Genomic DNA, 15,471 nt, shown 5'->3' with positions numbered 1-15,471 from the left:
TTTTACTGTGGATGATCTAATTCAATGACATTTAATATGGTTTGCTGCCCTCTCATGGTAATAATTATACTGCAGACCCCCCCAATAAGCTTCACTGTCACTATATCTGTTATTGGTTACTGAAGGTAATTTTGATACCATAGATTTAATAGAGACCCAGTCAGACCAATAGTATGAAAAATCAGGAACAGAGTTTATTTACAATGACGCGCATCAAGGGAGAGACAGCATGACTTCATCTGCTCTAACTAGACAAGGAAATAGTTAGGGTTTAAGTATCCTTCCAGGCTGACAGGAGATGGCGTTGGTCATCCCATCTCACATGGACTACACTGAATCAGACTGATTAGTGGCAACATGGCAATCCGGAGCAGATAGCTACTGACGCAGCCATGCAGAACAGTGAAACACTGCAAAGTCATAATATTCCCGCTTATCTCTAAATACAGTCACACACAGATATACACAGGGACAGTACAGATATCATACAGTCATTACATAGAATCATACTTTTAGTATCAAAGTGACCTACTAATGAGAAATGCAGAACATTAAACCACATATTGGAATATTAGTCATAATGCAGAACATTAAACCATATATTGGTATATTGGACATAATGTTCTATTCCACTTTCTCTCATTACTCACTATTGAGTTTCTTGACATAACTTTTAAACAGTCTATTATATAACTTTAAAAAGTCTATATTTTGTGCCATCTTATTCACTGTACCACATTTAAATAACTATGATTAAAACATTTAAATGTCATTGTGAAATATTTACAATAGACTGGTACACGCCTGCAGTGTTGCCCTCAAATCTGTTCTACCACAATACTGTAATGCTTGAATATTGTGAAAAATTTTTTTAATGTTATCAAAATCTACGTTCTAACAACTAGAAGATATATCATGTCACACATGGATTAGTAATAAGGCAATTACCCATATATTTGCACATTAGTACATTAAGTATTAATCAGAAGTCTAAGATTATATTAATCACTCGCAGAAGAGTATATTGATTTCACTGACTATCACATACTATGTGCTTTTTTGAGATTATATGCCATATCATTGATTCTGGGAAGTCAATATTTCACAGACTTGCCTTCAAATAGCTTGAAAGTTATGCCATGAACTTAACCCTAAAAAGTATACTGCCCCTGTTATCTAATGGCATGCTTTTTTTTACTGTGCATGAGCGTGAACTTCCCTCAGAACAGACTCTGAACAAAGAGTATTTTACAATCCTTTTAATCAGTCCATTTCTGGCATCCAGAGATACACTTTGATCAATTACAATATTGTATTACACAACCTGTCTACTGATCAGATTAAGAGGAGAGAACTCATTTAAGGCTAAGTGGTTTTAGTCCTGTGCCCCTATAAAAGACATTAACAGTGTTTGTGACATGTTTGCAGTAGAGGTCACAAGAATTTGAACAGGTAAAACACTATGCAGAATGCACAAGTTACATTTGAAGTCAATTCTAAAAGGGACTGGGTGGGGTTCACATGGATACTTATATGCCTGTATTTGTATTTATAATATTCAGAATTACACCTAACATGTCCTCTCAGACTGAAACAGCACAAAAACATTCAGACATACTAAGCATATAGACATTCCTTCTGGAAATCTGGGTTTCTTTATTCCATCAAAATGACTGTTGGCTTATAACACTGAAAAATATTTCAGGATGATATCCACAATTTGTGGTATTTAAGAGAAGATTTGTTAAAACCATTTTCTATACCTATTTTTTTGTTTATTTATTAAAGAGAATAATGACATTATTAATCTAATAACACTGGTCAAGTTAGTGTGTACTAACAGCCCAATCCTGACTCAAATAGCCCGTATGGTTCTCTACAGTTAACTGGTATCTGAACTGGCCATGTTGTACCAGGAATGTGGCTAAACTTTGCCGAAGAGTAAGCTGTTCCCCAACACTCCAGCTCAGAGCCCTGAGGTGAGCAATCTCCATTCAGCGGCGCAGCTTCGTCTTCAGGTGCATGAGCTGGGCCAGGTTCACGCTACTGCCCCCGCAGACGATAACCACCAGCGGGCCGAGAGGACGAGGCAGCTGACCTTCCCCCTGGAGCCTCTGGATCAGACCGCTGTACACGGCCGCCAGCGCAGCTCCACATGCCATCTCCACCAGCACACGCTCCTCATCTATATACACACACACATACATACATACATAAATACATACACACATATGTACTGTACACACACATACATACATACACATACATACATACACACATACACACACACATACATACATACATACACATACATACATATATATATACATACATACACATACATACATACATACATACATACATACACACATACATACACATACATACATACATACATACATACAGTACATACATACACACATACATATACATACATACATACATACATACATACATACAGTACATACATACATACATACATACATACATACATATATACTGTACATACATACACACTTACATACACATACATACATACATACATACATACACTCTTAAAATGAATGTGTTGTCCCTATCTGGACACAGAGATGTGTTAAAAAACGCAAGTTGTGTTATTTTCAACAAATATCGTGTAACAAATAATAAAAAAGGAAATAACACAAACTGTTGTCCCTATCTGGACACAGTGATGTGTTAAAAACAACACAAGCTGTGTTGTTTACAACACATTCGTTTTAAGAGTGTATATTCTGTACATACATACATAAATACTGTACATACATACATAAATACCTACTGTACATACAAACATACATACAAACATACAGTCATGGCAGTTTAAACACACACACACACACAGCCAGACTATATTATACACACGCACACATAGACACAGTCATTGTTTATAACATACACCCACACTCGAATGCACACAAACAAACAAACAAACATGTTTATGGCATCATTTCCTGCCCATTTTCAAGGCATATAACGTTTATGGTCACATCACGGCCCACTTTGGAGACACCACTTTACTCTGCTTGTACATGGGAAAGGATTCCTGGACACTATGTTGAGTTATTCCAGTTATGCCGGCACAAGGGTTGGTAAATAACGTCAGCATTTTCAATTTTGGGTGAACTTTCCCGTTAAATCTGTGTCTGCACACACATACACACACACACACACACACACACACACACACACACATAATCAGCAGTTGATTTAAAAAGAACTGCCCGGGCACAGAGCACTGTTCCGTCTGGGCATATTATAAAGACTACACTGAAACCTTAACAGGGCTCGATCCTTTAAAAATAGCCGTCCAAAAGTGAGCAAACATCTGCGAGGCCTTGCAGCCGGCCTGAGGGGAAGTGAGGCATGTCATTATGGGCAGCCGCCGGGCAAATGGAGACAATAACATGTGACTGACCCAAGAACAGCTCCACTGCCTCCAGTGCTTCCAGGTCTGTCACCACCTCAGAGATCAGCTTGGCCTCCTTGCTATAGCCGAACGCCTGCCTGCATACGGTCTTGGCTCCCAAACATATAGCTTCGCTGTTGAACAAAACAGTCACAGTCTTTTAAGACAAAGTTTAAAAAATACTCAAATATTTATATTAGACTGTCCGCTCTTATTTCTAAGCTGGAACGAGTGTTTAAAAATCAAATGCTTATGTTAGGGGTGCAGAGCCTGCTCCAGAAACAGAAGGCAGCTGAAAGCATCAGCTAACATTAATGTTTTTTAAAAAAGATTATGGGCCTTTTTGAAACAGTTTCTCTCTAACACTCTCTCGATCTCTTACACACACACACACACATTTTCTACCAATCATTTTCTATCATCAGTCTTTTACCGGTCCTTACCTTGTGATGTCAGGCAAAGTGACGAGCTTCCCAGCCTTGACAGCAGCATTGAAGGAGTCTGCTCCTACAGTCTCCATACAGAGCACTGGCACACTCTCCCATCCCACCTCTCTCAGGCCCTCCACCACCCCGCATAGCAGGCCTCCTCCCCCTACAGACAAAACTATAGCCCCAGGCTTCTCAGGGAGGGAGGCCTTTAACTCACGCACTATGCTGGCATGACCCTGCCTATAGGAAAAACAATATGTGTCCATTTTTTTTTTTTTTTTTTTTTTTTAATGAAATGTCCAAAGACACGTAATACATATGGAATAGTGTAGTTGTAACAACATAATAACAGGAATGAAGATATTGTGAGAACAATCAGTCTGTCAGATGATATGTTAGCCTTTATAACCTGTGACTTCTTTTGAGGCCACTTCACAAACAACTAAACAAATGCAAGGGTACTTTAACCTTCTTATTTAATTTGAGCAAGTCACTACGTTACAGCAAACATGGCTGTAAGCATGGTAACCGTCATAGTACTGATAGCAAACTTACCAGAGAAGAGGGTGGTCAAAAGGAGGCACAAACGCCAGGCTCTCGGACTCAACCAGACGCAGAGCCTCAGCATTTGCATCGTCCCAAACCTGTCAGACGTTAACAAGAACAATCTGGGTAAACAAGACAATCAACAACAACAAATACTGTCTCGTCACACACAATGGACTATATGCTGACAAATAAAGTTGTATCATTTCGTATCGTATTGTAAGGCTCTTCAGCCAACTCATAGAGTTCCAGTGGTGCGTCAGCTGTGCTGTAACTGCATCTTGTTATATTCTGCTCCTTTCGTGTTCACTTGGGACACTGAATATCTTGTTTATGCTCAACAGGGCAAGTCTTTATTAAACTTTGACATGCATAAATCCTTCTTAACATGCTCACTCACTAGGTGCAACCCCCAACCGGGTCTGTGTAAACTGGGTATAGCCGCTACACACAACCGATGCTCCACCGGAAATATATGAGCTGGCTAAAGTCTTCCAGTGAGTGCCTGGCATATAGGCAATCAAGGGGATTAACATGAGACAGGGGTAAAATGCCACATCAGTAGGCCTACACCAGTACACACTGATTCATAGTAGTCTACAAATAGGCCTAAGACTTTTTAATCTCTCACCTTGCCCACCACTCTTACTGTAGCCCCCTGATCCTTTAACTTCTGGACCACAAGCTCTGGTGATGATGTGGGTACAACAATGGTTGCTGGGATGCCAAGTTTACGTGCGGCATAGGCTGTAGCCATGCCAGCATTTCCACCTGAACAGAAAACATATCAGTCTAGTAATGGCAAATAAGCACTCAGCTCCATATACTTAAAGGAGAAGTTCGGTGTGAAATTGACCTTAGCTGTACTGAAAGATGTTGCCGAGTACTTACATGTGTCCAATAGGCACCTTCGCTCACCCCCTAGCATTCCGAATTACGCCGTTTTTAGCCAAGTAGCTGTGGGGGGCATAGCGTAGCCTATGCAGCTAAATCGCTATTTTTACACAATTAAAAAGGTTCCAAGACCCTCAGAAGTCTACCAATGCAGTGTGGAGTTACTTGGAACCTTTTTAATGGTGTAAAAATAGCGATTTAGTTGCATAGGCTACGCTATGCCCCCACAGCTACTCGGCTAAAAATGGCGTAATTTGGAATGCTAGGGGGTGAGCGAAGGTGCCTATTGGACACATGCGAGTACTCGGCAACATCTTTCAGTACAGCTAAGGTCAATTTCACACCGAACTTCTCCTTTAAGATACTACCTACCTGAAGCACAAACAACTCCTTTAGATCCCAACTGAGCAACCTGTGCCATGAAAAAAAAACACCTAGTGTTAACCATATGGTCTAGTAGAAAATGTAATAACTTTCAAAGGGTTTTTGATATTATTTCGTTATTATCTAGAAGCCTGGATTTTAAAATACAGTTCCTTATGTCAACACTGGAGGCATAGTCTGCCGGAAAAACAAAAACAGAACCTTTTTCCAAAACATTAAAACTGGACATAGGCCTTCATTGAGCGCAATGCGCAGTAAAAGTGATAGCTTACTTTTTGGCAAAGGTGTCCGATACCGCGGATTTTGAAAGAGCCGGAGGGTTGAGAGCTTTCCATTTTCAAAAGCACAGCGGTCCCCGCTCGTTTAGACATGCTTATACTCTCAAGTAGTGGTGTGTTGATATGAAAGCCTTCTGGATTCGACATGGTTGGCAAAATCTCTGAAATTAGTGTTGCGCGGGATATTAAATAGAAATATTTTGTCAGTTTCCATTTTTGTTTAACGTCTACAAATTTAGCTGCAGGCAGGTAGCATACACGTTGTTGTCTTTTACCAGGAAAGCACGAGGGTTTACTATGCAGGTTTAGACTACACCAGCTGTTGCTGCCGTGACCGATTCATAATGCACACAAAAGACTGTATCCTAGGCCTACTGGAATTTTTTGCTTTCTCCAGCTATCATGATATGTATCAGCAGAGACAGGCGCACGACATGACTCGCCGTATGTTTTGAACTTACCTTTAAATAATGTTCCGTATGCTGAGTTGTTAACTTAAATGACCCTTTGGTTTAATGCCCTTACGCCAAGATGGTTCAAAGTTCACCTGCTTTAATGGGCCGACTCCTCATGATTCCTTACTGTACCACTGAATTCTTACCTCTCATGTCAGTAAACAGTTCCTGGGTCCAATACGCCCTCTGTGGGCCTTATCTTAAAATACCTGGGTCTTGTCTGATGAATTTCTCGTCCAAGTGAGAAGTGGTAGGCTATAGGATTTGCTCTCATTAGTCTCATGCTTTAGGCTACACAGAAGTAGCCCTAAAACTCAACGGAAAGGAAACTTTTCTATTGACGTCCCACAAGATCAATAAAGTATCTATCTATCTATCCATATAGATCCTCTTAACAAATTACCTATAAATAATAACCCACATTATAGAGAAACTAAAGCCTACAACTAGAGGATTTATGGAAGTACCCTAGCTATGGTGATTATTTGCTATCATTCATTAAAAGCCTTTAAAACCTTATTTTAAATCTGCCTCTGTTCCACACTTAACTGTAAAAATACTATTTTAGCTAAGTTTTCTCAGTTGTTGTTTTTGTGTTGTAGGATTAATCTTTCCTTTTTCAACACATTCATGTTTATGTTTATGGTTCTTATGATTTTGGCCAAAGCCACTTATAGAACAATGACTGTACAGTACAATAAACATTACATTAATATTAAAATTAATATTGTTTAAAGAATAATGAATAATGTTAAAGAATAAAGTAGTCATATAACCTAAGTAAAAACATATACAAATATTAAGTATAAGTATATATACTTTTTTGATCCCGTGAGGAAAATTTGGCCTCTGCATTTAACCCAATCGGTGAATTAGTGAAACACACTCAGCACACAGTGAGGTGAAGCACACACTAATCCCGGCGCAGTGAGCTGCCTGCTTCAACGGCGGCGCTCGGGGAGCAGTGAGGGGTTAGGTGCCTTGCTCAAGGGCACTTCAGCCGCGGCCCACTGGTTGGGCCCCGAGCCGGCAACCCTCCGGTTACAAGTCCAGAGTGCTAACCAGTGGGCCACGGCTGCCCCCTATTAGTTAGACTAAATCAAATTTAACAGAATGATAATAACCATAAACCTATACAAACCACAACTCTGTTAAGAATTAATGGTAACACTTTACTTGACAGTATCGACATAAGAGTGACATGACACTGTCATGACACATGAACACTAACCCTAATCCTAACCCTAACTTGTTATGACATGAATGTCACTTAATAACAGAAGCGTTATGTCATAAACGTTTATGACACATTCATGACAGTGTCATGTCACTCTTATATCGATACTGTCAAGTAAAGTGTAACCGAATTAATTAGTTAGATACCAGATAAACAGATGAGTCTTTAGACAAAACTGTCACTGGAACCAAGAGAAGTAGTTAAATCATTCCACCAATGAGGAACATGACACATCACAACCAAAAGGGGAGAAAAAGCACAATCACACAGGAAGTTCTCACTTTGTCCCAGTATGGGTTCTCTTTTATTTTATACATGTATAGGACATCTTGTGTAAATTGTGTGTATGATGCCACTCCACTCAGCCATGTCTCCACCACCTGTTTAATGGGAGTATTCTCTTGCAGAGCAGTTTAAAAGCATTACTTTCAATGTGCATTAAATAAAGAACACTTAAAACAGGAAAAATATAATACAACATACACGTTCCTGTCTAAGTATTTCAGTTTTTAAAAAAAGGATTGTATAAGGATACAAGTTCAAAATGGAGGATCTCCCCCTGAATACAGTACCCTTCATATTTTGATCATTTCACAGGTTTGACCTCTGACCTCTCCCTAATGCTGCCATAGATTCTGTAGTTTGCTGATAGCTATCCTCAAGAAACCTCTCATCACTCACTCTTCAGCACAGCCTTAACTTCTGCACATCCGCACACATTCACAAATTAACACGTACACAGTTTCCTCCCTGAGCCACTTCCTCTGTTTCCTTCAATAATAATAATAAAAAAAAACTCTCTCTGTTTCCTTCAATAATAATAATTTTAAAAAAAACTCTCTGCTAGCCTCAAGATTCACCTCGTCCTCCTTCTCCATTGAAGAAAAAAAAAAAAACACTTTCGGATGCCTTTGGTTCCTTCCTTTTTTCTGAGTCAGCTCCTATGTTCCACTTCAGTCTCCGACCATTTCCTCTTTCTCTCTGCCCCATCCACCCCATCTACACACACACACACACACGTCCACTCACACACACACAAAAATTAACATACTTTCGAGGACACCCTTGAAATGTTCACAACACTTCTTCCGTTCCCCCTCTCCCCTTCTCCTCACATGCCCATTCCAACTTCTAGCTCACCCACACACCGCAAGTGAACTGTATCAGAAAAGATCATCTGAAAAAACATGATAGAACACTAACGAAGCGGCGTGATCCAGTAGGGTAAACAAAAAACAAAAAAACAGGTTCAGCCATATTAAAGTAAACAGCCGTGAATGAAGGTGGAGTACTAGTCTGTATCTCTCACTTCCTCTCCCTCCTTTCGCTCGCTTTTCCAGACGCGCATGTATGAGGCACCCCAGACACTAGACGCCAGTCCAAGGTCAGGGCACCCAGACATGGGGCGCTGTTCGTGTGGGCATGGCCCTCTCTCTCTCTCTCTCTCTCTCCAGGTGTGCTCAGTGGACACGGGGACACACGGAGAGGGCAGTGCCCCGGGGCAAAGCTGCTGTCTGCAGGCACCATCGGATCACCAGGCTGCTCACAGGAGCTTGCACTTGCAAATGGTGGCAGCCAGAGGGCGCTATGCCAAAGAGCGCTGTCTGGGCTTGATCCTGGGGTACAACTGTGGGGGAAGACAACAAGAGAGAAAAAAAACTCTTAGAGCTGGACTTAATGACGTCGATAATAAACTTAAGTCATTAGCAATGATCTTAAAATACAGTAAATCTGGAAATTCAGTATTTAAAGACACAACTAGAACAAATTTCTGATCTTGATTCTTTAAATGTTCAGTTGTTGAATATCCCCCGACCACTAACTACTTCACATTATTGTGCTCTGCAAGTATTCTGTACAGAGTGCATATCTCCAACTGTTATATACAGCAGTTAAGCCTGCACTCTTGCTTGCTACTCTGGGTGAATCATTTCATTATGTTAAGATCCAAGGTGGATATGGATTTATTTGGAGTCAGTACTAAGGGGATGGTTTCCCTTACCCCTAACAGGTTGCGTGGTACATAGCCCTCCTTATCGTTAAGACGCGCCCACCACCAATCCGTCTCGCTGTCGTCACGACGACGCAGCACGGTGAGGGCGTCTCCCTCGTGGAAGGAGAGCTCGTCAGGCGACTGCGCCTCGTAATCCCACAGAGCGTACACCGCCCCTTTGTTCATCACCCCCAACTTCTCCTGGACACCTGGATAAGGGAGAGAACAAAACACACAGAGAAAGGTGAAGAGGAAAATTAGAAAGAGAGAGAGAGAAAGAGAGAGAGAACAAGAAAGAGAGGAGAGAGGTGGCGAGAGACAGATGGTCAGACACTGGGCACCACCGAAGCAATAAATCAGGCATGAACTAATGCTTCACTAATTACCTACAACCGGTGTGTAGTGAGCTTACGGTCCTGAAGGTAGGAATAAATATCTTTGGCTTAAACTCCATCTGGAAGATGTGCAAGCCAAAACCTGGAGGGTGGTATGATGACGGGTCTAAGTGGTGCCTTAATGGGGTGCTGGGTTATGAGAGTGTGGCAGGAAGCTCTAACTAGCTATAGAGTTACAGTGCGTTCCTCTTTTACAGCCTGTAGGTGATACCACTGGCTGCAGAGCAAAGGCCATAGAAACATTGTGCCTCGGCGCCTAAGATGGAAAGCTGAAGTAAGGCCTGCCACTTTTTCTGCTCTTCTACACAAAGCTAACCAACTGCTTATACAGTACACTGGACAACTGGAAACACACACACACACACACACACACACACACACACACACACACACACACACACACACACACACACTCTCTCTCTCTCTTTCTTACCGTAAAGGAATTGGGAGCACTGGATGTATCCCTCCTCCATCTCCTCACACTTGTCTGCGGCCGTCTCCACGTCGCTGATGGTCGTGGCAAAGATGGCCGCCCCAGACTCCACCAGCAGTTTGCAGAGATGGACGCTGTTGCAGGAGGCAGCACAGTGCAGAGGGGTCCTGGACAAACACACACAAACATGAATGAACATACACATGGCACACACACACACACACACACACACACACACACACACACACACACACACACACACACACACATACACACACACACACACACACACACACACACACACACACACATATACACACACACACAGACGTGTACATACAAAAGACACACACACACACACCGTGTGTGTCCGTACACACAAAAGGCACACATACATTAACATTCTTGATTAGGAGTTGCATCACTAATCTAGATGCCTTTGTCTGTTCAATCTCCATTGAAGATTTCATACTTGTTATTATTTCCTATTACTAATTGTTCCTCAATAGCTTCAAAGCGACACCAAAAGGCACACAAAGAAAGAGGCTCACAGTCTATCTAGTGATGCAAAGCCAAGACACACACACGCAAACAGATTCCTGCATCAAACAACCATTAGGCCCATTACAGGAGGCATCAGGCGTGGACTGCCAATCCCTCTCTAGAGACGGAGAAGCGAGTGCCATTGCTCTTACCATCCATCACTGTCTGCCGCATTGACGTTTACACCGAAGTCCAGCAGGAACTTAACGATGTGGTGGTGCCCGGCGCATACGGCGTTGTGGAGTGGAGTGATGCCCTCATCGTTGGCCGTGCTCGGATTCTGCACCTGGATGGAGGTAAGGGTGACATTTTAAATCTTGATTAAGGTTAACTAATATTTTAAGTGTATGCTATTATACTGGTCAATTAAGTCCCCAAACCTTGAATTATTATCTTTAAATTCCAAATATCAAGTAAATTCCATACCAGTTTATGCCATCTTAAGCTTGCATTTGTTTACCTAAGGCTCCATTATCAATAGTTTTGTTTTTTCCAATTACAGTCAATAACTTAAAGATACATGACAGTGAGTTGTCACATTTTCCTATCTTTACAAATTCCAAATATCAAGTATATTCCAAACCCATTGATATCCTTTAATCCTGTAAATGTTTGCTTAAGGCATAATGTGAGACACAGCTGTGTATGAGCAGTCTGTGCTCGAGGCGTGCGTGCGTACCTCGTAGATGATCCTCTGGACCAGGTCAAACTCTCCCTCCAGCGAGGCGTCCAGCAGCAGAGCCAGCGGGTTGAACTTCACCCTCAGCCCGTGACCCGTCCGCTCGGAACCCGGCTTCTTCAGGTTGGTCCGTTTGGACTGAAGAGAAAGAAGGACATTGAAAAAAAAAATCAGTTTAATATGCAGAGTGACGTCAGTGGCAAGCTTTTGCAAAAAAACTGAAAACATGTGTTGTATATTTATATTTATTTATGTATGTATATTTTCTAGGGCTGTCAAAATAACTGATTAATTTCGATTAATTAATTTGAGAAAAAATAACTGATTAAAAAAATTAGTGCAGATTAATCGATTCCGTATGACCTTTGACCCCGAGCCGTTCTAGTCAGTAAAATTTAGACTGTAATATGAAGGAGAGAGAAGAAAACGTGCTGCCTGGATCATTGATTGGAACATTTACTTTTAAAAAACGGCCTGATGGTGTTGATAAAAAATAAAGTGTTGAAAATAAAGTCCTCTGCAATGAAATGCCTTGTATGTGAAAAAAAAACTTCTTTCCGAAGCACTTTTGAATTTATTTCCTTAGCATATTAGGTCATATCATAGATTATTATGGCAATTATTTGAACAGTGAAAATAATAATAAAAGAGTTTTTGAACTTTAATGTCACTAATGCTGATTATTCAATGATTCATTAGAATTTAAATATTTAAAATACTTTCACAGCAAAAAAAATATATGCGATTCATTTAGATTAATTAATCACAGAGTATGTAATTAATTTAGGGCTGTCAATCGATTATTTTTTTTAATCGATTGACAGCCCTAATATTTTCATGATCTATTCCAATTATTTATACATTCTGAATTGATTGTAAGTGCCGTTATCACGTCTGGTGTAGCCAGTTCCATTGATTAGATAGTGGAAGCTACAGAACAGCGCTCTGCAAACAGAACACTTCAGCTGCTCGCCTGGTGTAACTCTACTATATTCTGGCTCTCCTTCAGAGGGTTTGGCTATCCTACGCTCCCGCTATCTGTGTCTCAGGTGCTTGGTGTGCCAAACAAGCTAATCTAGATGTGCAGTCATGTGACGTTTCTGTTTCGTTTATGCCAAGCACAGGTGTTTGTTGTTCAATGCTCACAGACGTGCAATGATGCCAGTCCTGAAGCGTCAAGCCCATGCAAGCTCTGCCAGCCAGCACAAAATATCTTCAAAACACTTTGTTTACCTGACGCTGTTACTGTTGACTTTACTGTGATTTTTTATGTGTACTTATGTTATGAGTAAACATAAATGCTACTCAGGCTCTCCTAGGAGGAGGCCCGGTTGGCTGGCCGACTGGCTTGGTGCACGTGATAAAGGCAAGCGACTGCTGAATCGAGTGCCCCAGTTTAAATCTCTTTCATTCGTGCCTGAGCGCACAGCAGCAGGCCGGGCTATCTCACTGAAATTAACGCCATCCGGGGCCAGGAGCCGTCGTCAGCCAAAGGGGGGTGAGAGGGTAAATAAAACTGGCGCTCAGTGTTTCCCCACACACTTACGCCTCATCAAATATGGATGAGGTTTGTGTTTGTGTTGTGTGCAACTGCATCTGGCCTGCCCAAAGAGCCAGCTGAAGTGCCAGAGCTAGGCAGACGATAGCATTAGTGCTAATGCTAATCTTAGCGCTCCGAGAAGAAGTGCTCAAATACCCATCCCAAATCTGGTTGCACAAATTAGACCTCTGCGTGGCTGGCATGCATTGCACGCTTCACATTTTACATTTTAATTTTGGACACGTCAGAGGATAATTACATCCTGACTTCCTTTTTTGTTTTATTTTTAGCCTGCTAGCTGCTGGGTGCTATACCGGTAATTGCGCCATTAAGAGATTCCTGCTGGATGTGAACTAGTTCAGATTTCAAATTCCACAGGTCACATGTAATTTGAAACAAAGATAGACACTGTATATCAGGCCACATTCTCCTCTTACTGATTGATTCACTCACCGATGGACTTGGGAGAGAGCTAGCTTTAGGCGGCGTTTCAGGCTCGGCAGGAGGGGTGCGGGCCTCAGGCACTGGGCTGCTTTGGGCATTTGCGGGGCCGCTGTGGTGGTGGTGGTGGTTATTGTTGCTGTTGTCCTCCGTGGTGTCCGGTGCTGCCAGCCTTGACATCTGAGAGGAAGGCAGGACGTCGGCAATCTGAGCACTGGCTATCGTGTCTGCGCTGGGATGCGCCAGCCTGTTCTCGTTGGCATCTGAAGACGGAGGAGACCCGGACGGCGGTGGCAGTGGGACGTCCGTCGTGGGCACCTCCACAGCAGGTGGCATCGCCAGGCTTTCGGGCGCAGGCGCGTCGTTCCCATTGGTGGTGTCCGCCTCGGTCAGGATCATCGCCGGACCCATGTAGCTCAGCGGGCTGTCCGGCTGGTAGAACGGAGTGCCCGCCGTGGCACTCTCCATGCCCCCGGCCAGCGTGTTGAAGCGCTGGTACAGCAGCTTCTGGATGTTGGGGCCGGCCGGGCCCTCGGGCTCGGTGATGGAGCTGCGCTTCTTGAGCGGTCGCGGCGCGTTGGCCAGCTTGCGCCGGAGCACCTCCAGGTCGGCGTCGCTCTGGTAACGCAGGGGAGAGTGGGCCACGGGCGTGAGCTTGGTCGGGCTGAGGGGCCGAGGGATGTTCTCCACGTTGGGCGGGGGTAGCGGGGCAACCTCAGCGTCCGGCTCGTCTCGGCTGCTCTGGTGCTGGAAGGGAACGGGGGAGGGAGATGTGGAGCTGGAGGGTAGGACCGGCTTCCCATAGACTGGGAGGAGAAAAAGGGGTGGGGGTGGGGGGGGGGGGGGTGAAGGAGAATTTGTAAATCACACACATCTTAAATCTACTCATTTCTCATTTCTACTCAGTCTCTTCATTAAAACATGAGTTCCATGAGCATTAAGCAGCCAGAATTAATAAGCACTATTTCAACTTCATCGACCCATCCATCAATGCATTCGCTAAATTTAAATGAATTTACAAAAAGGACTAAATGGCAAAAGCCTTAGGCAAAATGAATGAGGCAATTGATCCCATTTTTTTTCCACAAGTCTTTTTTTAAAAGGGTTCATTCTTTCATACATCTCTTCCCTCACTCCACTCTGGGACTCACCGGCCTTAACTGCTGGTCTGCTGCTGCTGGGGTAGCCCTTAGCTGCTGGCTGCAGGTACATGTGGTAGATGGAGCTGGAGTTCATGGTGGCCGGGCCCTTGCGGGGCGACTGCGGTCGGGACCCTCTGTCCGTGACGAAGGGTCGCACGGCGGCCGCCAGCGGAGGGTCGGGCCTCTCCCCGCCGGGGAACATGGGCGACCCCGTCTGGGACGCGGAGGGGCTCGGGGGCACCGAGATTCGCTGCTGGATCTGCTGGGAGGCCGAGCGGGAGGTGGGGGGCGAGGAGCGCTGCCAGGCCAGGGTGGCGGGCGCAGAGCGGGGGAGCGAGCTGGTGGAGCAGATGGTGGAGTGGTGACCCGCGCTGGGGTATGTGCCGTAGGTCGCGTGGGGCTGCTTCGACAGAGCGGTCACTGCCCCCACCAGCCTGTTCGAGTCCAGGCTCTGGGTACACATCGAACATATGTACGATTAGCATTGTTCTGTATTTATGTATTTTCTATAGAAAAATCAGCTATGCAGGATTTAAATCTTTACGCTGCAGGCTCCACATGACTAAGAATTCAGAAAATGAGGATTCAGAACCAAAACAAAACAGCAGCAGAAACGAACAAAAGAAAAGAAAAGTGTAAAAGCAATTATGCAT

The 15,471-nt window shown here is 43.3% G+C and overlaps 2 protein-coding genes across 12 annotated transcripts in view; both read right to left on the bottom strand.

The window, feature by feature from the left end:
- Window positions 1-780: 780 nt before the first annotated feature.
- Window positions 781-6,567, bottom strand: sdsl (serine dehydratase-like). Its single transcript, XM_076299880.1, has 8 exons — window positions 6,422-6,567; window positions 5,955-6,121; window positions 5,671-5,710; window positions 5,036-5,175; window positions 4,414-4,502; window positions 3,871-4,098; window positions 3,437-3,561; window positions 781-2,185 (listed from the first exon to the last, which is right to left on the bottom strand). The coding sequence occupies exons 2-8, from the start codon at window positions 6,105-6,107 to the stop codon at window positions 1,995-1,997; spliced, it is 966 nt and encodes a 321-aa protein (XP_076155995.1). The 5' UTR covers window positions 6,108-6,121; window positions 6,422-6,567; the 3' UTR covers window positions 781-1,994.
- A 1,359-nt stretch (window positions 6,568-7,926) lies between these two features.
- Window positions 7,927-15,471, bottom strand: part of ppp1r13ba (protein phosphatase 1, regulatory subunit 13Ba) — a 55,185-nt gene continuing 47,640 nt past the window's right edge. For all 11 annotated transcript variants that reach the window (XM_076300503.1, XM_076300500.1, XM_076300501.1 and 8 more), the window contains 7 exons: window positions 14,828-15,269; window positions 13,689-14,482; window positions 11,696-11,833; window positions 11,169-11,302; window positions 10,474-10,640; window positions 9,655-9,854; window positions 7,927-9,279 (listed from right to left, as the gene is read on the bottom strand). In XM_076300503.1, coding sequence (XP_076156618.1) covers window positions 9,238-9,279; window positions 9,655-9,854; window positions 10,474-10,640; window positions 11,169-11,302; window positions 11,696-11,833; window positions 13,689-14,482; window positions 14,828-15,269 — 1,917 coding nt within the window. In that variant the 3' untranslated portion in view covers window positions 7,927-9,237. The remainder of the gene's footprint in view (window positions 9,280-9,654; window positions 9,855-10,473; window positions 10,641-11,168; window positions 11,303-11,695; window positions 11,834-13,688; window positions 14,483-14,827; window positions 15,270-15,471) is intronic.

This window comes from Alosa pseudoharengus, unplaced genomic scaffold (genome assembly GCF_046254945.1).
Source record: "Alosa pseudoharengus isolate Yale_2024_CS ecotype anadromous, Long Island Sound unplaced genomic scaffold, YU_APseudo_1.1 YU_APseudo_1.1_scf_22, whole genome shotgun sequence".
Classification (NCBI taxonomy): Eukaryota; Metazoa; Chordata; class Actinopteri; order Clupeiformes; family Clupeidae; genus Alosa; species Alosa pseudoharengus.
This window is presented reverse-complemented; position numbering and strand designations above follow the sequence as displayed.

Bases quoted from the DNA above. Each gene is read 5' to 3' on its own strand.
- sdsl (XM_076299880.1), bottom strand. From the start codon at position 6,107: ATGTCGAATCCAGAAGGCTTTCATATCAACACACCACTACTTGAGAGT. The intron at 5,711-5,954 runs GTAAGCTATCAC...TTCATGGCACAG, and splicing joins TCGGACACCTTTGCCAAAAA to GTTGCTCAGTTGGGATCTAA. The intron at 3,562-3,870 runs GTAAGGACCGGT...TTTGTTCAACAG, and splicing joins ACTTTGCCTGACATCACAAG to CGAAGCTATATGTTTGGGAG.